Source organism: Sorex araneus, chromosome 8, assembly GCF_027595985.1.
Source record: "Sorex araneus isolate mSorAra2 chromosome 8, mSorAra2.pri, whole genome shotgun sequence".
Taxonomy (NCBI): domain Eukaryota; kingdom Metazoa; phylum Chordata; class Mammalia; order Eulipotyphla; family Soricidae; genus Sorex; species Sorex araneus.
The window spans coordinates 18,768,177-18,791,570 of NC_073309.1; the positions used below are offsets into that span (position 1 = coordinate 18,768,177).

The 23,394-nt window shown below is 36.9% G+C and overlaps 1 protein-coding gene across 6 annotated transcripts in view; it reads left to right on the top strand.

Annotated features, from left to right (window-relative positions):
* The window catches only part of CDH8 (cadherin 8), a 429,237-nt gene that overhangs the window by 197,956 nt on the left and 207,887 nt on the right, over window positions 1-23,394 (top strand). For all 6 annotated transcript variants that reach the window (XM_055145049.1, XM_055145050.1, XM_055145052.1 and 3 more), the window contains one exon: window positions 7,134-7,253. In XM_055145049.1, coding sequence (XP_055001024.1) covers window positions 7,134-7,253 — 120 coding nt within the window. The remainder of the gene's footprint in view (window positions 1-7,133; window positions 7,254-23,394) is intronic.

A 23,394-nucleotide genomic window follows, 5' to 3' on the forward strand; every position in this document is an offset into this window, starting at 1 on the left:
TAAAACTTCTTAGGGTAGAAATTCTCCATACGTAGGGTTTAAAAAATAAGGAATAGTGCTGAGAAGGTAGTACAGGAGATAAGTCAGAGCTGAGACTCTTGGTTTACATGTGCCAAACTCCAGTTTGGTCTTCAAGCATCTACATATCAAGCATCAATTCCCAGGGGTCACTCCTGATCACAGAGTCAGGAGCAGCTCATGAGTACCACTGGGTATAGCTACAATCCTTCTTCCCACAGAAAATGAAGGAGAAAGAGAAGAAGGAAGGTGGATGAAAAGAAGGAAGGAGGAGGGGAGAAGGAGAAGGAGGAAACATCTCATTTTTATTGACTCGTATTTAATTCTCTTATCCTGCAAAGACCCCATAAGGCACTTCTTGGAGGTTGGGATATTTAATATGTGTTTCCATATCATAACTAATTAGCATCACTAAAAATCATGATGAAATTTAGGCTCTCTATGGAGAATTAATTTGAGACACTTCAGGAGAAAGGAGTGTGGAAGATGGTGGTATCAGTTAAATTTAAAGAAATAACATAGATGGACTACCCTCATTTACTTCTCAGATTTTCTGCATGTGAACTAAGTCCGTGTTATGTTGTGCTGGGTGTTGGGGTAGGAATCACAATCAGAAAATTCTGTAGATACATGCCAATCAGTTATGGGGGAACTACTGTGCATGGTTCTACAAAACTAAACAGGAATGAATTTAGCACAACACATTTAAAGCATCAGGGCCACCTGCTTTGGACTCCAGTAAGTGATAATTTAACCGTCAACAAGTTATGCAGGTCTTACAAAATTATTCTGGTGCTTATTCTACATAAGCAAAGAAAGGTTGTCATGGCAACACCTGTGCCCCCTTAGTTCTTATGTTGTATAGGGGCGGGAGGTTGGGGGATAAGTAAGGAGGATTCAGAAGATAGGTTGAAGGTTTCATTTCATTAAAATAATGAAACATGTTGCATCATTGTTGTGGCCTGAGAAGGCCATGGTATTTGGAATGTGCGGATGTTTAAGTAATATTTTCTTAGTTATTAAGGCCACACTTGTACGTACTGTCCACGGTTTGACCATGCGAAACTTGGATCAGGGCAGATAGAAGGTTAAATCAGAAGTTGAAGAGGATGGTCGGAGTCTTGGATGCAGGCCCAGCTGAATTTCATCTTTGGAAAGGTTCTGTGGCTTTATTTTCCCACTTGCAATTGGATGCTTATTCTCTGAAAATGTATTGCAAATGACTTTTTTTCGCAAGTGGGCTTTGTGTTCCTCTCATCCTCAGAGTCTTTAGCTTTTCCAGTGTGCACATTTTCACGCTGCACCAAACCTTTGTTTTCCTGCTCGGGGTGTCAACACCAGCATTTTTCTTTCTGAATAATGTGCAGAATCGGTGTGCTGACTTGCTCATAAAAAAAGTATAGGCTTGCTAACAGAGTTGCGGAACCTAAACCCCAACATCTTATTTCCCGAAGGCCTTTCATCTTAGTTTGTCAGCAAACTGGAACCTCTAACCTGACCGTGTACATTTTTTGATGGTTAATTTGGTCCATAATGTTTGTTGATAATATGAAGGATGAGCAGAGGGACCCGGGGGCTTCTGCTGAGGGCAGAAACTTTAAGGTGTGGCAAGAGGCACATGATGTCAGGAGCCCTTTACTAATTAACGTCCCAGCAGTCTGATGGCAAATCTCACTTTCCCAAGAAACCCAAGGTAGAAAAATGGGTTTATTAAAAGCAAAATTCACCTTGGAATTGACGTGTTCATGCTTGACTCGATACTGGCAGGATGAACTGTGGCGACAGGGATCATTTTTGTTGACAACAGCTGGAACTACAACCGCTATATTATTGTAATTAGGATCAGCATCCAGTTGGATTATAATAGGGGCTTTCTTGGAGAAATGGCACCGTGTCAAATTTATAGTCACCAGCTAAATGAGTCTCTTGTATCCTCAACAAAGGGACGAAAACAGTTCCAAATGAAAACACAAACAGAGAATCCTGTTGTTATATTTTCCGGGTATTACTCAGGGTCCTATTTATCACACACCAACACTTGCTGCTTTGAAGAAACATTATCCTGCAAGGTTTACACTTTTCAGTTTGCCTCCGTGGCCTGCATTCTGCATGCATTTTCATGGAGAAGCCCACACCACAGTTTGACTTGAAATCATTTCTGCTGCAAGATTAACCTCAAAGCATCCATTCCCCCCTGCCTCTGGGTAATCACTTGACAAATGCTTCCACGAAACCTCCACACACATCTATTCCGCTGTACAGGTGCAGCGGCAGTCTTGAATCACTATTAGGAGAAATATCATCCTTGACGGAAAGTAGCACTGCCTTTTCATTTCCAGATGTCTCAAGTTGAAGGATGCGGATTTCCCAGGAAGCTAGACATCAGACGGAATTATCCTGGATAAGGATGTGCATTAAAGCTAGTCTTAGCACTTGTGGACTATAGCACTATAGTTCATCTGGGCAACTGCGTGAGATTTGCTTGGTTTGGAGATGTGGCGTTAATGTGAATGCCATGCCTTCAAATAGCAGTGAGAAACTGGTACTAATGGTGTGCTTGGTGTCTCATTTTCTGCTTGCTACATTAATACACATTTTTATGTTTGGGCCTGCAGCCACTTCCTACCATAGGAAAAATTCCTATGAGATGGAGTAGAAGGGAGACTGAGATGATGGGCATGGCGTATTTTCTTTTGTAAATCACAAACTTAATACATGACCATATTGATATATTTAGGATGCCTTTCTGTGTTCCCACGCCAAACTCAAGTAAATATCATACTGTCAAAATCATCAGGCAAATCTGCACTCAATTACAAATAATGCCACCATTGCTTAAAATGGCAAACTTGTACAGTGGTTAATCTCTCATGCAAACAGGAACTATGTACCATTGAAGTGACAGTAAACTTAGAAATACTGTGTGAATAACTCGGCTCTTTGCATCAGTTGAACTTGATTATTTAGACATTTGATTATTTCAACAAACCTAAGCAGTTACTATGTCCACCTCTTGTTGTTGTTCTTATTTAACAACTTTAGAAACTGAAGCTTAGAAAATTCAGTTAGTTGATCAAGGAAATAATTAGTAGAAGATGAGACTGGGATATAAGTGTTCTCTTTCAAGACAATTGACTTTATCGTCTCAGCTACTTTTCTACTATTATTATTCTATTTCTTCCTCACACAAAACCTGGAAGTTCACTGATAAAAAAAGACCATTTTGCCAGAGACACAATACAGGTGTTAAAGCACTTAGCTTCCATGTTACTCAACCCTGTTTGACCCCTGGGACCATATATTGTCCGAAACAGGAGCATTATGTATTGCAGCCTGGGAATCCCCTGGCCACCCAAGCGTGTGGCCCTAGATGCACCTGAGCACCATAGGGTGACTTGTGCCATCTCAGAACTGCAGGGCCAAGAGCCACACCATTTCCTCATGTCCTTGCTTTGTGACTGAGGCTTACCTGGAGAAGCTCCTGGTCCTTCTGAGCACCAATTGGGCAACCCTCACCTAAAATTAATTAAAATATTTTTTTTCTTTTCATACAAAATTTTGAATCATAAGGCACGCAAACGATGGAAATTCAGCTCCGTACTACACTTACTACTGCTTCAATATTTGGCAGTATGATGAGACATAATAAAATAACAAGTTGTAGTAATCAACAAAAATAGTTATCCTCATCATTGATCTTGTTAGAGTAATCTCCCAGAAGAATATCCCTACTTTCATTTAATAATCATTCCTTATGCAATATGAATAGTTCAGAAACTGCTTCGCTTTGTAAACAAATATGAGTAAGAAATCTGCAATGTTATCACAATGGAAAGTAATGTATTGACAAAGAAGAGCTTATACTTGTCAAAAGTCCGTTTTCCACTCTGTCCTTCTACACTACGACTTGACATTGGAATTCCCTGAGATTTTAAGAAATACTCTAACTTCTCTCCATATTAACTTTCCATGGATCTGAAATAGATCACAGGGAGCTAAACTAGTTTTCAAAACTATATTGCAATAGGAAAGCAGACTAGAAAGAGATCATTTCTGTGCCTGATATATACAAATGGATATTATTTATATATAGTATATATGACATATAATTGAATGCATATAAATTCAAAATCTATAGATTAAAAACATCTAATAATATATTTTATAGATTCAAAATCTGCAGCTAAGATGGGTAAAATTTGAGAGTCCTCGAGATAGTCCAAAGTGTTTCATAATAAGATGGAACTATTCCAACTGCAGAATAATCAGTCTCAAACTCCTCTGCTCAAAAGTACCCACCCCACACATAAACACAGTGTGCCACTGTGCACAAAAGTATTTGGATACATTTTTTTTCTTTGTGAAGGCATTTCTTAATCTGACTCATCTATTGGAAGGTAATTTTAGATGACAGTCACTTCTGACTATTTGTTCACTTTTTCCAGTGCTGCAGAAGTGACTGGAACTGAATGCTCATTAACTTAACATCATACTGTGTACAGTTCTTTGACTTTATTTTTCTGATAATGTGTTACTTCACAAGTGAGGCAAAGCCTTCCTCCTTCATTAAAAAATCGAAGTAAACACAAAAGCCAATAAAAGTAAGCCAAACAAAAGGCTGCATAGTCTTTGCACAAAAGAGCACACTCTTTCTCTGAACTGTCTGTTCTTGAAGAACTCTTCAAACTTATTTCTTGCTATTCATTTTTAAAATTACTTTGAACTAATTTTAGATATAGAGAAGAGTTGCTAAAATAGTTCCTGTGTGCTCCTCATTCAGCTTCCCCTCAGTTTAATCTCTTAAGTAAACCTAGAGCAAGGATTACGATGAGAATGTCTTTGTTTATAACTACTTTTGTTGCTGGTCCTTGGTGTTAATGTTAGCACAGAACTGGTCTGATTTCCTAATCTCTTATTCTGCCTCCAGTGAAATCTGGAAGCACTATCATGGAGAGATCCAGTGCACAATCCTTACTCGAATCCAGCTCACCCCCCAACCCCGCAAATGTCCCCTGTATTTATTCCAAGCTTAGCTTTCATGTCTGATTTTTCTGCTAACATATCCCCCCAATTTTCACTTCTTCCCCAATTTTGTTCTCATCATCCTCTTTTCCCTTACATGGGTTTCACAGCTCTTCTTCATTTCACGTGATATTTAAAGAAGCAGAAATATTATTTCATGTTCTCATTTTCATCAGCTAGATAATGAGTTCCTTGTAACAGTGAGATATCATTATTTTTTAATATTATTTTCCGTGTCTGGAATTTACGGTGGAATTTATTACATAATTGATATTCTGTGCCTCTGCGTACTCCTTCTTTGGTCCTTCCTTCCTTCCTTCCTTCCTTCCTTCCTTCCTTCCTTCCTTCCTTCCTTCCTTCCTTCCTTCCTTCCTTCCTTCCTTCCTTCCTTCCCTCCTTTTCTTTCCTTCCTTCCTTCCTTCCTTTCTCCCTACCTTCCTCCCTCCTTCCCTCCCTCTCTCCCTATTGTGTAGAATCTCTAAGTCATTATTCTGAAATGAAATTCCAATTTTAGAATGATCATTGTTCAATTAATATTATCATTACATTCTTCTTCATAATGACTGTAATTCAAAACTGCTTCAACAAGATTTTGCTGGGCAAATTTCTTTAAACAAACAAACAAACAAAAACAATTCACTTTATTTCACTGATTCACAGAAGCTGCACAAATTCACCCTAGACCTGCAGACCAGCAACTGGGAATATTGACAGCTCAGTGCTGATGATTGCTCAGCTGCAAGTGAACTGGTCTAAGATCTAGAGCCCATCCTCATGGCATGTCCACACCCAATGCCTAGTCAGCACAGGGGTCTGAAGGCCTGGTTCCCTCCTCTTGATGACCATGCCCCTCCCTTGACAGCCCCCAGTGGAGGGAGTTTATTGGTTCATCACACCCTCAAAGCTTCTTTTGTCCAATCTTTTCACTTTCCAGCAAGGACTGATAAAGGAAACTCCCTAACAACAATTCTTCAAGAGATCTTTATCTCAGAGTTCACCTTTTAGAAAACATTTGTGGCATCTGCTAACAATTTCTCACTAAATCATCAGATGATTTGCTCTTTTGTTCATTTATTTTATATATATAAATATATAGATCGATAGAAGATATATATGTATATATTTTTTTTATATCTGCAGTTCCACCTGGATGATGAAGACATCAATATCATAGAAAGTGATTCTCCTTACCACAAAAGACTTTTCCAATTCTAGAAAGTCTTTCAGATTAATTATTTCTATATAGCCTGATTTACTGTGTAGAATTCCTTCTCTGCCATTCCCCTGGTTAAATTTTACCTGTCTTGTAATTTCACTGAAATGCAGTGTCTCAGCTGTCCTGACCACCTTGTGCGTGTGGGCTAAGTGAGGGATTGAAATTTGGGTGTGTTCAGCTGAATGTGTATGTGTAATTACCTGTCTTCCTTCCTACCATCAGAGTCTTAGCTACTTGAATGTTTATTTTCACCCTATTTCATATCATGTAATCTTTCAGTGCTCAATTGCTGAATGAGTAAGCGAATTAAAAATTATCTGAGAGAAATCTTTGCTTCTGTTATCTTTACGATGGATTTCTTAAGCATGCTGATTGCTCAATGGCTCCAGTCTAGTTTTCTGTGAAATTTATGAAAGCTAGAATAGGAACTTTCTTGATATTTCTATAGTTTTTTTTTCAGTAGCCAGTTTCTCCAGGTACATTCAGTTGTGTTTTTGCACATAAAATGTTACATATTAGATCCTGTTATGGACCTTATATTTCATAATACTTTGATAGATTTTTCTTTGCATGTTCTTTAAGTACACATACATTTGTGATTGGCATTTTATAAATAAAAATTAGAAATCAATTTTAAAATAGTGCAAATTCCAAAGGGCTCTCATTCTATAGTACCTAGTCTAGCAATGCTTTTTCTTTTAAAAGACTTGTAGGCTGAGGAAGTCATAAGAAGAGTTTTGCTTTGGAACTATTTTTTAAAAGTTTCTTTCCTTTTATATTTGAGCACATGGATTTCTGTATTATCTGCTTGGCAACGTTGGCTCTTGGCAAAGATAACATGTTACTTATTATCTCTTCCCACTCCTCTCTTTTCTAGGTACGTCTGTCACTAATGTAACAGCTACTGACGCTGACGACCCAGTTTATGGAAATAGTGCGAAGTTGGTTTACAGTATCTTGGAAGGGCAGCCTTATTTTTCCATTGAACCTGAAACAGGTTTGTGGCCTAAATTTTGAATTCTATTTGCCCTGTTACTGCTTTAGGGAAAGACTTTTCTTGGGATTTGGATTATGAAATGTTATGGTTAAGTACTTCACTGCTGGTATCAATAATATTTGCATGTGTTATTTCTGTGCAATGTGAGCTACATGGTAAAGCCAACAATCATTTCAATCCTGATTAAAACAAATTGCAGATCTTTGTAGAATATCACCTATTTCACAGATGGCCTGGCACTATTTTTCATCTTGGGGAAAATATGTGCTTATATGTTAGGCAATCTTAAATATCAGATTTAGGAATATACTCAGTTACTTACTAGCTCTGTAATGCTTGGCAAGTAACACTTATAATTGTTTGTAAGTTTTAGCTCCCACATCTATAAAGTGGGCATGAAACCCAACCTTATTTTCTTATGATGACGATCAGATGTATCAATTAATATCACACATGCAGTGTCTTGCATCTGGTAATCATTCATTGTATGACTATATTGCATTTGCTAATACGTGTGCCATCATTTGTAAAACAGAATAATGACATATACTAACTAGAGTTCTTTATGAAAATGTAACTGATAGCAAATCAAGCCAACAGCAAGAGTCTGGTGTTAGAGAGTTTAGAAACCATTAGGTAAGAAATTTTATAAAAATTTTAATCAGCAGAGGCAACTCAATATCTTTTGTAAACAAGGTTTTGATTGTTTAATTTTAAGAAACAGGTTGAAGCTTTATGATTCTTATAAGTTTTTGTAGGTTTTTGATATGACATTTAGGGATAACACACTCCTTTATATTATTTATCTTGTGTTTTAGGAAGTTCTGGCCATAAAGTTCCAAATAGAAAAATTTCAATATATGCACACATATACCTATAGTATCATTTCTTTGATTCATGACTTCATAGAGTTATTGAGATCAATTTCCATGTTTTATTCTTACATTAATTACTAATTGAGGTAAAAATTTAAAGTTTCTCCTTGCTTTTTAAAATTCAAAGAGTAAAATGCTCATGCAGTTGAAAGTGAGAAAAAGAACATTTACACATAAATAGGTCATAGCTGAAAATTGAATTTAGATTTGGAAACAGGAAAGAAATCTTTTAAAATACATTAATTAGGAGCATAATTATAGATTCTTCCGCAGAGAAAAAGGAAGTCTGTCATAACCTTCATATCATTTGAGATCCTTGATGATATTGAGGTAGTGATGGGAAGATAGTTTTCTCTGGGGCTCAAGGGGAAAATAAAATGTCAGAAGAGATGCCATTACTTGACGAAAATCACAATTACAAAATTGGGAACAGACTTGAGACTGATACGAAGGTGCTTAATTTTAAAATCTTTGAATTTCACTTTAAAAACTTTGAATTTCTCTTTTCAAAGGCAATGTATACAGGACTTGTGAATAGTAGAAATGTGCTAATTATGCCACTTGACTAGTTTTTCTTTGGCTGTTGCTCACATGGGCTATATGGAATGTGTGTGTATGTTTACTGTGCATCAGGTATTAAACATGTGGAAAAAAATTTACAGTTATCTCAGCCTGCAAAGATCTCATGATCCACTTTGTAAGATGTATATTTTTTCATTATAGATTCAAGGAAGCTTGGCAAAACCATTTAAATAATGTGCACCTTAAGAATGAATTATCGTGAGGTATAGATATTAAAACTCTTCTAGGTCAGAATATTTGAGCTATTTTATGTCTCATGGACATATATTGCCATTTGTTGAGTTGAATGTTTCCAGCTATAGTTAATATTTATATTTTTACCAAACATAATATGTGCTGATTTCAACATAGAAGTATTTCAGCTTTATCATTTTCCATTGAACATAAGTCTTTGATTTTTAGTTTTGAAAGTTTATTCTGGTTCTGTTGTCAACAATGAAATAAAGAGGGATATTTCTAAAAGAATTTACAGAGTAGTTGGTAAATAAATTTTGATGGGTGAAGGTGAAGTTTTTAACTACAGCAGACATAATTCAGAAGGAGATAGAGGCTAAATTCAGTAATCAATAGCATAAATTCTTCATCTGTAACATAAATATGTATGAGTGTAATGTAAACACTTTTGTGTTAATTCTTGCATGATTATATGGAGAATGCTCAAATGAAACTATTTTAGCTACTGTTCTGATAGAATCTAACATTGATTCTGTTTCTTAGACTTTTGCAAAATATTTTGTGTTAAGACACGGTGAATTACAAAGTTATTTATGATTGGAGAGTGACAGAAACAGAATTATCTATCTCATATGTAGGATATAAAAAGAACATAGTAGGAGAATGACCATTTCTTTTTAAAAGTATTTTGATTATATTGGGAGAGGGGGAGAGAGAGAAATGTTGAAAGAGATGAACATTTTGCATATATATGTACATATATATATATATATATCAGTGTATCACTGTCATCCCATTGTTCATCGATTTACTCGAGTGAGCACCAGTAACGTCACTCAGCCCTGAGATTTTAGCAGCCTCTCCTTACTCGTCTTTTCCAATGATTGGAGGCTCTTTTGAGGTCAGGGGAATGAGACCTATCACTACTGTTTTTGGCATATTGAATATGCCACAGGTAGCTTGCCAGGCTCTGCCGTGTAGGCGGGATACTCTCGGTAGCTTGCCAGGCTCTCCAACAGGTATGCACATATCTGTTACTGTATTTGCAACATGAGTATATCACGGGGAGCTTGTCAGGCTTTCAGAGCAGGCAATGGACTATTGGTAGTTTTTCAGGTTCTCCGAGAGGGAGATCTAGGGTATTAGGTCTTCAACTGTCGGGGCTCTGCTCGAGGGTGGGAGGGGGAAATGCATCCCATCCCCTCCAAGGGGTCCTGGTGAAGACAGCCAGGCTCAGGGGCAAGAGACTGCATAGCTCTCTTCCAGAAGCTTGGCTTTATAGTCTCTGGATGTTGGCCATGATGGAATTACACAGCATCGGGGGCAGTTTCTGGGTGTGACTGCCTAGCTACTGGAAAATGGGGGATCTGGGTGGAAGAGGCCCAGTCTTGATCTGAGCAACCTTGGAGATTTCGACCCCAGGTCCCTCACACCTGGTTTCCTCTGCTGGTTCCTTCATGCGTGAGGCATATATATACACATATATATATATAGAGAGAGAGAGAGAGTTTTAGTCATTCAATGTTTGAACACCCACCTTTCCACCAGTGTACATTTCCCATCATCAGTGTCCCAGTTATACTTTCAAACCCTGTCACCCACAGGCTGCCTCTAGGGCAGACATTTTTATTTCTCTCTCACTATCTCTCACTGTCTCTCTCTGTCTCTCTCAGTCTCTGTCTCATCTCTCTGTCTCTCTGTCTCTGTCTCATCTCTCTGTCTCTCTCTTTCTCTCTCTTTCTCGGCATTATGGTTTGCAGTACAAATACTGATAAATTATCATGTTTGTTCCTTTACCTACTTTCAGCACACCGTTCTTATCCACTATGATCATTTCAAACTACCATTATCATAGTAGTTCTTTCTCTATCCCAACTGCCTTTTTCCCAGCACCTGAGGCAGGCTTCCAACTGTGGACCAATCCTCTTGGCTGTGGCTATATTTCTACTCTCCTTGGATATTAGTCTTACTACTTTTTTTTGTATCCTACAAACAAATGCAATCATTCTATATCTGTCCCTCTTCTGACTCATTTTACTCAGCATGATACTCTTCATATCCATCCATTTATAAGAAAATCTTATGACTTCATTTTTCCTGGTGGTTACGTAGTAGTCCATTGTGTAGGAGCACCAAAATTTCTTGAACCAGTTGTCTATTCTCAGGCATTTGGGTTGTTTCCAGATTCTGGCTGTTATGAATAGCGCAGATGGTATTTCTGCTGTGTGGGTTTTCGTGCCACCCAGGTATATTCCCAGAAGTATATTAGAAATTTATAAGGGGAAAATGTATCTAAACTATTAAGCATTTAGATCTTTTTATTTTGTAAGCAAAGGGAAAACAAGTAGCATTTTCTTTTATCAAAGGTGTATATCAATTGTGTCCTCTGAGAAAGAGATACTAACACAGTTAGGAGAAGGAGTGGTTTTATGAGTGCTATGACTGTGAAAATAAGCATTGCATTCATTCTGGCTACTATTACAAATTACTATCCACTGGATTTCTAAAAGAAAACATAAATTGATTGTTCACACTGCTGTAGGCTCAAGTCTAAACCTGGGTGCTAGCATGATCTGGTTCCTCTGAGGTTCCTTTCTGGGCTGAGGATGGCTGGTTTCTTATATCCTTACACTGCGGAAGGACACCAAGCTTTTTGACTTTTAATGATGACATATTATTTAAAAGGGCTTCAGTTCTCAATATCTTCATCTTCAATGCTATTTCATCGAGGATTAGGTTTGAACATACAAGATATTTCTGGTAGAGGAGGTTGATAAACATTCAATTCATAACATGAATGAACAGGATTACTCTGGTAAGACCTGTCATAGTATGCTGTAGAGCTGGTACTCAGGCAAGTTAAGGAGAAAGGAAATATGATAAGGTAATGCCAATTTGATTATTTCTTGATCAAACCCATAGGGGTCCCTGGAGTATTATTTCTCTTCTAAGTTATCCAATACTGGGGGTAGGGAGATCATTCAAAGGGCTGGAGTGCATAGATCCAGGGATTACTTCACCAGGAAGGCCCCTGAGCACCAATGGGATGGCCCTGGTGACCTTTAGTTGGGGCTGAGAATACCACTATACAGGGCTGTGCATAAAACTATCAGATCCACACAGCAGGGTATAGTATGGAAGGGAGTGGCTCACTTCAGTGAGTACAGCTTTTGAGGTCCCCCAAATAAGGAGTCCCATGTAACATAAATACCTGTGTGGCAATGTATTTTAATTTACTCCATTGATGTCTCAGATATGTTTGGAAAGAGTAATCTTGAGGGTATCAAATTATTCTGAAGCTTGCTTTCTTTCTTTCTTTCTTTCTTTCTTTCTTTCTTTCTTTCTTTCTTTCTTTCTTTCTTTCTTTCTTTCTTTCTTTCTTTCTTTCTTTCTTTCTTTCTTTCTTCTTCTTTCTACCTTCCTTCCTCCCTTCCTCCCTCCCTCCTCCCCTTCCTTCCTTCCTTCCTTCCTTCCTTCCTTCCTTCCTTCCTTCCTTCCTTCCTTCCTTCCTTCCTTCCTTCCTTCCTTCCTTCCTTCCTTCCTTCCTTCCTTCCTTCTTCCTTCCTTCCTTCTCTCTTCTTTTTCTCTCATTCTTTCCTCTGTCCCTCCCTCCCTCCCTCCCTCCCTCCCTCCCTCCCTCCCTCCCTCCCTCCCTCCCTCCCTCCCTCTCTCCCTCTTTTTATTATTTTTTTTATAGGGAGAAGGGGCCAATGCCTTGTAGTCTCAGGGCCTATTCATGACAGTACTCAGGGACCACTCCTGGCAGTGCTCAGGATACCATGGGGGGTGCTGAGGATTGAACCTGGATCAGCTGTGTGCAAGGCAAGGCCTGTAGTATTGCTCCAGCCTCAAGTTAAATTCTTTCTTAAAGAAAAATTAAAAGAGTGGGACTCGATGGTTCTAATTTCTTGCCCTGTGACATCAGTAAGTCTGATGTTTAAAAGTATAATATGCATGTATTAGACTAGTATATTTACCAAGAATTTGAATTAGTCTGCCCCAAAACGGATGGTAAAAGTGTTTATGTATTTATGGTGAAAACATTGAAAGCTATTTTTCAGAGATTAAGAACATTCATTACTAAATTGATTCAGTAATTCTAATTCTCCCAAACATTGTGAAAATGTAATGGGTGATGAGCAGAGATATTATGCTTTTGATCCAGTTTCTAAGCAATCATTGGTCTATCCATGACTTCAGGAAATGATGCAGCATAGTTGAATCAGAAAAAGTTGGCTGGATATCATTAAACATTGCTGCCAAAGCTTGGGACTCCCCCAGTTCCTTTTGCTTTCCAAGAGCTGGATAATGCCATTTGTATTTGGCAATATTTTTGAAATATAACTTCTGTTTTATAATTTCTTTTTAAAGATATTATTATTTATATTTTTAGATCATCAGTGTTTTGTTTACAATAACATTGAAAGGAAGGTACAGAGATATCCCATATGTTCCTTGCCCTCACATATGCATATACGTAGCATCCTACTTAATAAACATTTACCAAAAATAGTACTTTTTTTTAACTCCAAACTTCATTGATAGATAATAGTCACCCAAATGCTTATTTTGCCTCACAATGGATATTTTACAGCAGATAGTTTTGGAAACATGTGTAATGATATATACAGTTACCATAATTCAAGCAGAGTATTTTCATAGTTATAAAAATCCAATGTGCTCTACGTATTTATTTACCCCCTATTTATCCCCACCAACTACTTTCTTCAGTGCCACGATTAAAAAAAATTCCAGTGTCATAGTTGACATTATGAAGTAATTAATTTTATTTAATTAATACATATGAATTATTTCATAATTGACTTATTTCACATATTAATAAAAATATTATATCTCTACATTGGTTCATGTATTAATTAATCACTTATTATAAGTAATATATAATATCCTATTGTCTAGATATACCATAATTTATTCTTTGATTTACTGAGAGGTATTTTACTTGTGCACAAGTTCTGGAAATTAAGAATAAATCTAAAGCATTCATCTGCAGCTTTTTGGGTCACACCTGGTGATGCACAGGGGTTACTCCTGGCTCTGCACTCAGGAATTACCCCTGGCTGTGCTCAGGGGACCATATGGGATGCTGGGAATCGAACCCAGGTCGGCTGCATGCAAGGCAAATGCCCTATCCGCTGTGCTATTGCTCCAGCCCCCATCTGCAAATTTTTTGTATAAACTTAAGTTGTTTTTCTTAGAGCTGCATAATACATGTTGGAATTATATACACAACCATTATTAGCACTCTAAATCAGAAAACCTCAGTTAAAATTTTAAAATTACTCTCACCACATAGAAGTCTATAGGTTTATTCTTAATTTCCAGTATTCGTGAATGTTCATAAGTAGATGAATAGAGTATTTTACATAGAACAAGATTTATTTTCCCCAGCAAGTTCATCTTAAGAATTCTCTCATCTATTGTGAATTTGGTAATAAATAAAATGTTATTGGAAAATTCATACTCATGTAGATTTACTTCTATGTTTTAGGTATTTTATGGTTTTGTGTTTTATATTTAGGTCTGTGATCTATTTTATTTAATACATATGAAGGGTGTAAAGTTTGTATTTATGTGTTTTGTTTTCTTTTAGTCTGGTAGTTATTTGAAATACTCACTCCTAGTTTGCTTTTCTCCTGTAGTGTGGTATTTACTGTTCTGGGTATTTGTCTCTCCATATAAGCTTTAGAGTCAGTTGATCAGTATTCACAAAATAACTTGCTGAGATATGATTGGAATTAACTGAATTTCTAAATCAAGAGGAAAAGATTTGAATCTTGATAATAGTAAGCTTTCTATAGATGAATATAGACTATATATATATAAATTGAATTTTTTAGCTATTCTGTGAATTATCAGACAGTTGTGATTTTCCAAATGTAGATCTTTTACATATTTTACCAGATGGACACCTAAACTTTTTGTTTTGAGTGTTAATATGATGAGTATGCTTACTTTAAGTATGTTGTTATGTAGAAAAGTTATTGAGCAAATAGTTTGTGACTTTGCTGTTATTTTTATTTTTCCAGGAGTTATTTTAGTACTTTTTCCTTAATGTCTATTTGTTTAGATTATTTACATAAACAATCATGCCATCTGTGAAGAAAGATAATTTTATAATTCTATTTTTATATTATTTTATCACTTAAGTAAAGATTTTAATATATGTTGGAAAAGAGCAGAGAGACACTTCCTTGTATCAGATTTTAGTGGAAAAGCTGAAAGTTTTTCACTTTAAATATGTTTAGTTGTAGGGTTTTTAATGTGTAGTCTTTATCAAATAGAAAATGTTTTTTAAATCATAGGAGACTGTCAGATTAAAAACTGTTTTTAACACACATATCAATATGATCACATGATACATCTTGCTTACTCTGCTTTTGAGATGGACTATACACTAATTTATTTTCAAATATTCAGCCAGAGTTATCTGGTTAAAGTAAGCAGGGAATAAATTCCAGTCGGTCATCTTATTTATATTCTATAAGAACATTTCATTGTTCTTATACTATTTAAAATTTTATTGAATAATATTTCTTTGATGCTTTTACAGTCGTGTTCATGAAAAATATAGGCCTCTTCTTTTCTTTTTCTGCAACGCCACTCTTTGTTATTAGAGTAATGTTGGTTAAGTTAAATAATTCTTCTGCTTTCATGATGTAAATAATATTATAAAGAACTGACATCACTTATTCCTTAGATGTTTGATAAAAAGCATCATGAAGCCCATTTTCATCCAGCCTCAGTTTGTCCTCTTTCTTTCCTTTTTTCCCCTCAGTCTCCCAGCAGAGCTGGGATGAAATGAGGGCTTTTTAGCAACCACTTCCAGCGCTACAGAGCCCAGTTATGCAGCTGTGGTGGTGTGGCAATTTGCAGCTGCATAGGTCCAGCAGTGCTGGGGGCTATCAGAGCTACAGTTAGTGGTACTCTGGGCGCATGTGGTGCTGGGAGTTGAATGTATGTGCTCTATCATTAACGCTATCTCCTGGACTCCCTGTCCTTTTAAAAATTTTCCAATCACAGTACCAGAGATTGAACCCAGTGCCTCACATATGAATGCAGACTATCACTGGTCTACATCCCTGGCCTCCACTTTCTTTTTATGCAAAGATTCTGATTGTATCATAAGCATCAGACCTGCAGCTAGAAAGATAAATGTCACAGCAGGGAATATTCCCAAGCTATGGGTTATAGGACTTGAATGCTTCTGTGATCTTTATAAATGTTTTTTATTGACAGTTTTCAGGTCCTTGGTGCTAGAGTATTTCTACTACAGAAAAGGAAATAAGCACATACAATAGCACTATAGCACTGTCATCCCGTTGTTCATGGATTTGCTTAAGTGGGCACTAGTAATGTCTTCGTTGAGAGACTTGTTGTTACTGTTTTTGGCATATGAAATATGCCATGGTAGCTTGCCAGGGTCTGCCATGTGGGCGCGATACTCTCAGTAGCTTGCCAGGTTCTCCAAGAGGGACAGAGGAATCGAACCTGGGTCAGCCTCGAGCAAGGCAAATACCCTACCCGCTGTGCTATCGCTCCAGTCCCACAGACAAAAATAAATATTAATATTTCTTGTCTATCCTCACAAGAGTGAAAAAAACAGCAGACTTTTAAAGAGTATGATGTATCTTTGCTTATTACATTCCAAGTTTTATGGAATTATTATTTGTTGCAATGATATATCAATCTAATAAGGAGAACTTCTCTTGTTTTAGGTACAAGCTGAAAACTGTAAATAGATTTTTCCTTTTTGTTAAATTTTCTTCTTGTGCTTATAATAGTGATTGTGTGCATGTTAACTTGTTTGTATTTCAGCTCTCTATTCATAGCAAAATGTATAGTCCATAAAATAATGTAAAATGTATAACCTGATCTGTTTATTTTGCATCACTGTGCATTCCAAAACAGTACCTACAAAGCCATGAGAAATTATTTTATAGAAAGCAAGAAAGGCTTGCTCTTTATTCTGTATTTTCTCTTGAAAATATGTCTTACTTGTTGTCTTTTTTTTTTTTTGCAGTAGAGATTTTTTTTTTTTATTTTTTATTGGTGAATCACTGTGAGGTACCGTTACAAACTTTCATGCTTGAGTTTCAGTCATACAATGCTCAGTACCCATTCTTCCACCAGTGCCCATTCTCTACCACCAATGATCCCAGTGTGCCTCCCCCTACGCCAGCTCATTCCCCCCCCCCACTCCACCCTGATTCTGTGGCAGGGCATTTCCTTTAGCACTCTCTCTTACTTGGGGTGTGTTGTGATTTGAAATAGAGGCATTGAGTGGCCATTGTGTTCGGTCTATAGTCTGTTTTCAGAATGCATCTCCCATCCCGAGTGGGCCTTCCAAACACCCTTTACTTGATAGTCTCTTATCTATCTGAACTGCCTTTTCCCCCAGCGTGTGAGACCAGCTTCCAAGCTGTGGAGAAATCCTTCTGGTGCTTAACTCTACTATTCTTGGGTGTTAGTCTCCCTTTCTGTTACTTTATATTCCACAGATGAGTGCAATCTTTCTATGTCTGTTCTTCTCTTTCTGACTCATTGCACTTAACATGATACTTTCCATGTTGATCCAATTATGTGCAAATTTCATGAATTCATCTTTTCTAACAGCTGCATAGTATTCCATTGAATAGATGTACTAAAGTTTCTTCAACCAGTCATCTGTTTTCAGGCACTAGGTTTTTTTTTCCAGATTCTGGCTATTGTAAACTGTGCTGCAATGAACATACAGGTGTACGTGTCATTTCGACTATACTTTTTTGTCTCTTTGGGATATTTTCCCAGGAGCGGTATTGCTGGGTCAAATGGGAGTTCAATTTCTAATTATTTGAGAAGCGTCTACACTGTTTTCCAAAAGGGTTGAGCCAGTCGGCATTCCCACCAACAGTGAATGAGGGTCCCTTTCTCCCCACATCCATACCAACACCAATTGCTTTTGTTCTTTAGGATGTGGGCAAGTCTCTGTGGTGTGAGGTGATATCTCATTATTGTTTTGATATGCATTTCCCTGATGATTAGTAATGAAGAGCATTTTTTCATGTGCCTTTTGGCCATTTCTGTTTCTTCTTTGAGAAAGTTTCTGTTCATTTCATGGTCCCATTTTCTGATGGGGTTGGATGTTTTCTTCTTGTAAAGTTCAACCAGTGCCTTATATATCCTTGGTATTAACCCCATATCAGATGGGTATTGGGTGAATATCCTTTCCCATTCTATAGATTGTCTTTGTATTCTTGTCACTGTATTTTTTGAGGTGAAGAAACTTCTTAGTTTAAGATAGTCCCTTTTTAAATTTTTATTGAAATGCCGTGAGATAGTTACAAGCTTTCATGTTTAGGTAACAATCACACAACAATCAAACACCCATCCATCCACCAGTGCCCATTCCCCACCACCAATATCCCCGGTGTATTCCCCCTTTCCTACCCTTCTCCTGCCTTCATGGCAGACAATATTTCCCATACTCTCTTCCAATTGTTTATCTCTGTTTCCAGTTGGTTGGTCAGTGGCATGTCCTCTTTGAAGATTCCTTTAGCTTCAATGTTGTAGAGGGTTTTGCCAACCTTGTCTTTAATGTACCTGATGGATTCCAGTCTGATGTTGAGGTCTTTAATCCATTTTAATCTGACTTTTCTGTATGATGATAGGTAGAGATTTGAGCCCAGTTTTTTGCATGTTGCCATCCAGTCACCCTCCCCAACTGCAAACTCTACTACAAAGCCATGAAAATTAAAACAGCATGGTACTGGAACAAAGGCAGAGCCACAGACCAATGGAATGGGGTTGAATATCCTTACACACATCCTCAAATATATAATCATCTAATGTTTGATAAGGGAGCAAGAAATGTGAAGTGGAGCAAGGAAAGCCTCTTTAACAAATTGTGCTTACTTGTCTTTATTTGCTTTTTCTTTCTCTTTGTTTGCTTTTTCCACTCTGCAGAAGACTATGTTGACACTAGATCATGTAATTCCTCTCTTTCTCTCATCACTTTTCTGTTTTCATTTGTCTTTGGGGGGACAGGGAAATCTAGTGGTATCATGGCTTACTGTACTGGCTCTCTGCTAAGGGCTTACTCCTAGTGGGCTTGGGACTATAACGAGCTTGAGGGATTGAACCAGTGTCAGCAGCACATGCAAGGTGAGTGCCCTACTCACTGTACTATTATTCTGACACCTATCATCACTTATTTGTCAATCAGTCTTTTTCACTAAAAACTGTCTTATATCACTGAATTAAAAAAATGTAAAAAGGAAGAAATTAAAAAGCAACAAAGGAATTGAAATAATTCATATAGTAAAAATGCTCACCATGTATAAAGATGAGTGGGACCAGAGAAAGAGTACAAAGTTAAGGCATATGCTTTGCATGTGGCTGACCCTGTTTCCATAGTCCAGTGAGCATCAGTAGATATGGCCCCCCTGGAGATTCCTGAGCACCACTTGGCATTGAAGAACTTGAGCAACACTTGATCCCAGGGGCTGCCACTCTCTGAACTACTGTCCCAGTTGCATGGCCACTGTGGCCCCTGATCGCTGCTTTTCACTCCTACCTACCAGCCTTCAACAAAATAAAAGAAGAAAAGAAGAAGTTGTATAACTACATGAACTGGGAGTGTGTTTGCCTGTCGATATTCCTTCTAACTGTTCACTTTAAGCTCTGATGGGATTTTCGGGAGTGGATGCTGTTGAAGTTCACTTAGAACAAACGTGTGTGCCATTTCCCGCCTCATACCATCTCTCAAGTGTCTAGTCAACACAATGCTATTCTTATACTTGTGAAAATGAGTGTTGAGACTTAGAAAAACTCTTACTCAGATTTAGTTCTAGGTCATATATTGAGATAAAAGCGTTCAGGAGCACACAAATGGAATAAATAATTATTATTTTTTAAAGAATTATTGTAAGATCTGTCTACATATACATCATGTGCTCATATACATATACATCACCTGTTTACATAAACTGGGAATCCTTTTTTATTTTGTTTGTTTGTTTTCTTTTTGCTTTCTGGATCACACCCAGCGATGCTCAGGGGCCACTCCTGGCTCTGCAATCAGGAATCACCCCTGGTGGTGCTCAGGGGACCACATGGGATGCTGGGAATAGAACCTGGGTCAGCCACGTGCAAGGCAAATGCCCTACCTGCTGTGCTATCACTCCAGCCCCCAAGGGTTATAATAACAAATAATTATTAAATATCTTTCCATTCCATTAGTCTTCATGATAGTCACAGTGATACTAAATTACCATGAAAAAAAGAAACATCTTTGTGTTTTTATAGTTCTCTAGCTTTGATTAAAAGCTCACCCCACCTAGAGCAGGAAAAATTACTGTCTTCATTTTGCAAATGACAGACCTGTGTTTCAGGAAAAGTGAAGTAAACTACATTCCTCATTCTTAAATCAAATTCCCTGTTAAATTATTAACAACATCAGGAAGACTAAAAAACCAGAATATAAACAACAACCACATTTATTGAACACTTACTATGTTCTTGGCTTTGTGCTGATTGGGTTTATATGCATTATTGAATAATTTTATTTATTGCGCATGATATTTTGAGTTGGTTACTAATGCCACCTGACCTCAAAATAGGATTTGTCAACGTTCTTAGGTGCCCTCACCGCTTGATTTTCACACAATGTAGCTCATACCTAGGCCTGCCATTGGTTTAGAAAGGGACCTAAAATTTTGAAGCTGTCTCTTTCATCATTACAGAGAAGGCACTTTGGTGTCAGAGAAGATATGAGGCAGTAGTAATTGTAAAATGAATTGTCATTTTTGTGAATAACTTAAAGGGGCTGAAAATAGCTTATTTGTATTCTATAAATGTTTTCTTTTTTTGTTTCCCCTCCCTGCCACCCCCAATACCATATGCTTGCTTGTAACGTTTTGAGCTCAGACAGCAAGAAATGTGGCATTTATTTAAAAAGCTCTAAATTTGGGGTTAGCAGTGAGAAAGCAGTTGCAGTCCATCCTATGTGATTGAAGATGGAAAATCTAAATGGAATGCGGGGCAAGTGAATAATAAATGCTTAATTATCTAAAGAAACCAGGGAAAGGTTTCAGGACAGTCTAAACTTTGCTCCAGGGAAGCAAGAGTATGAAAAATGACCTGCTTGAAAAGAAACTAACTTAATTCATTGACCTTTTTTTGAAACCCAGACCATCTTTCTTCATTGGATACAAATAACATTTGTCTCAGTAGAACCTGTAAAAATGAGCTAAGCAAAAAACACTTCTTGAGAAAAAAAATCATATAACAAACAGTTTCCCTTTTAGAAAAATCAGAAATACATAAAATTCTCATGAAATATCTTCATGAAATTGAGTAATTTTTATGCTTTTAGTAAAAATGACAAATTGTGTCATACACAAGATTTCATTTTAAATCAGGATTTATTAAGATTATCATTCCCACTGGGACTGGCCTAAGAATTTTCTTACCGTATGCCTCCAGAAGTAAGTATTCAAATAAATTAAAACTAACAAGGCTAGAATATATGGTAATAAAATGATATGGTCTTTGTACCTCACATAGACTGATGTTTACTCAACATCTATACTCTGATAAGCATGCACTGATAAAGTGAAGCTATATGTAATAAATCTTTTTTTAAAAAAAGGGATGTATATGATCCATCACAGTGTTGTGAAAACAAGCTTATGTAAGAATCCATAAAACAGGGATGGAAAATGTGTCAGCTAAATAAACATGTGGAAATGAGGAAGTAAGAAGCCTCATTTAAGACCATGACCCTGGTAATATTATATATTTATAGAAATACTACATTTATACTAGAATTTAGAGAGCTAGATTTGTTACTAATATGATGTAAATCATTGGATGAGTGCCTTTAGGTGTTGAGACTAAGAAAGCAGCTATTTTTTATTTTATTTTTTGTTAAGCCACTGTGAGACACATAATTACAAAAAATGATCATACAATATTCCAACATCCATCTCTTCACAGTGTACATTTCCCATCCCCAATGTCCTCAGTTTCTCTCTTTCCATGTGGCCTCCATGCTCAGTATGCCTTTGCCACAGTCAGTTTTCTTCTCTCTCTCTCTCTCTCTCTGTCTCTCCTCCTCTCTCTCTTTCTCTCTCTCTCTCTGCTTCCTTTTGGTAAGTTTGCAGTACATATACTGAAAAGTTATCATGTATATCCCTTTACCTACTTTCAGCACTAAATTCTTGTTTAGACTGATCGTTTCCAACTATCATTATCATAGTGGCTCCTTCTCTATCTTAACTTTTTTACTCTACTTGTGGCTAGCTTCCAACCATGGGCCAATATTCCTATCTTTCATTTCTACTGTCATTTGGATTATAGTCTCATACTTTGTTTTTTATATCCCACAAGTGAATGCTTTCATTCTGTCTGTCTCACTCCTTCTAATTCATTTCACTATCATGATATTCTCCATGTCCAACCACTTTTAAGCAAATAATATAACTTCATTTTTCCTGGTGGTTGCATAGTATTCCATTGTGAAGATGTACCATAGTTTCTTTAATCCAGTCATCTGTTCTCAGGTAATCAGATTGTTTCCAGATTCTGGCTACTGTAAATAATGCTGCAATGAACATAGAAGTGCAGATGGAATAAGAAAACAGTTTTTTAAAGTATTGACAGTAATGCTATTTTTGATCATTCATTGTAATATAAGAACATACTTATACTGTATACATGTGACCTTCCTTCACAACTCAAGAATCACTTCTATTTCATTTTTATTTATTGACTCAAGCAACATATCATCATTTTACTTAAACATGGATGTTTAAACTTTAAGAGGCCCCCAAATATTTACTTTTTAGTACACGAGGAATTACTTAATTCTTTAACTTCATGACAACAGCTTTTAGTAACACTTCTGCATTTTGATTTGAAAGTGTGATAGGATAAGAAAGCAAGAGTGATAGGATAAGAGGCTATCTTGACCAATATCTGAACAAATATACCAAAGAGTAAAGAATCTCTTATTAAGCGCTGGCCAAAGGTTGGAGTATATTTAAACCTTCACATACTGACTCAGTAAATATCACAAACTAAGATAGATCAGTCTCTCCTGGGAAGTGGTCATTAGTGGGAAAGAGGCAGTGATGGTGTATTCTATATAATGTAGAATCTGTTGTAAACCTCTTGGAAGAACAGGATTTATATCTGGAAATGTCAATAATCTCTGCAATTAAATAATACTGAAACTATTATTTCACTGTCAGTGATAAACTAAGTGACAGGGCATTTAATTATTCTTTATTCCCCAAGACAGATAGTTACTTTCAAATAAATTCTTGAAGATGAGAATTATGAGGATCCTTGAGGTCCTATGATTTAGACAAACTCAAGACAGTGACAAGTAGTTGGTGCAGATCGCTCACAATAGATATTTGTTGAACGTGAATAAAATGATAAATTTGGGGGGGTGTCAGTATATGAGAATCTAAACTGTGCAATGCTGCTTGTATCTCACTGAA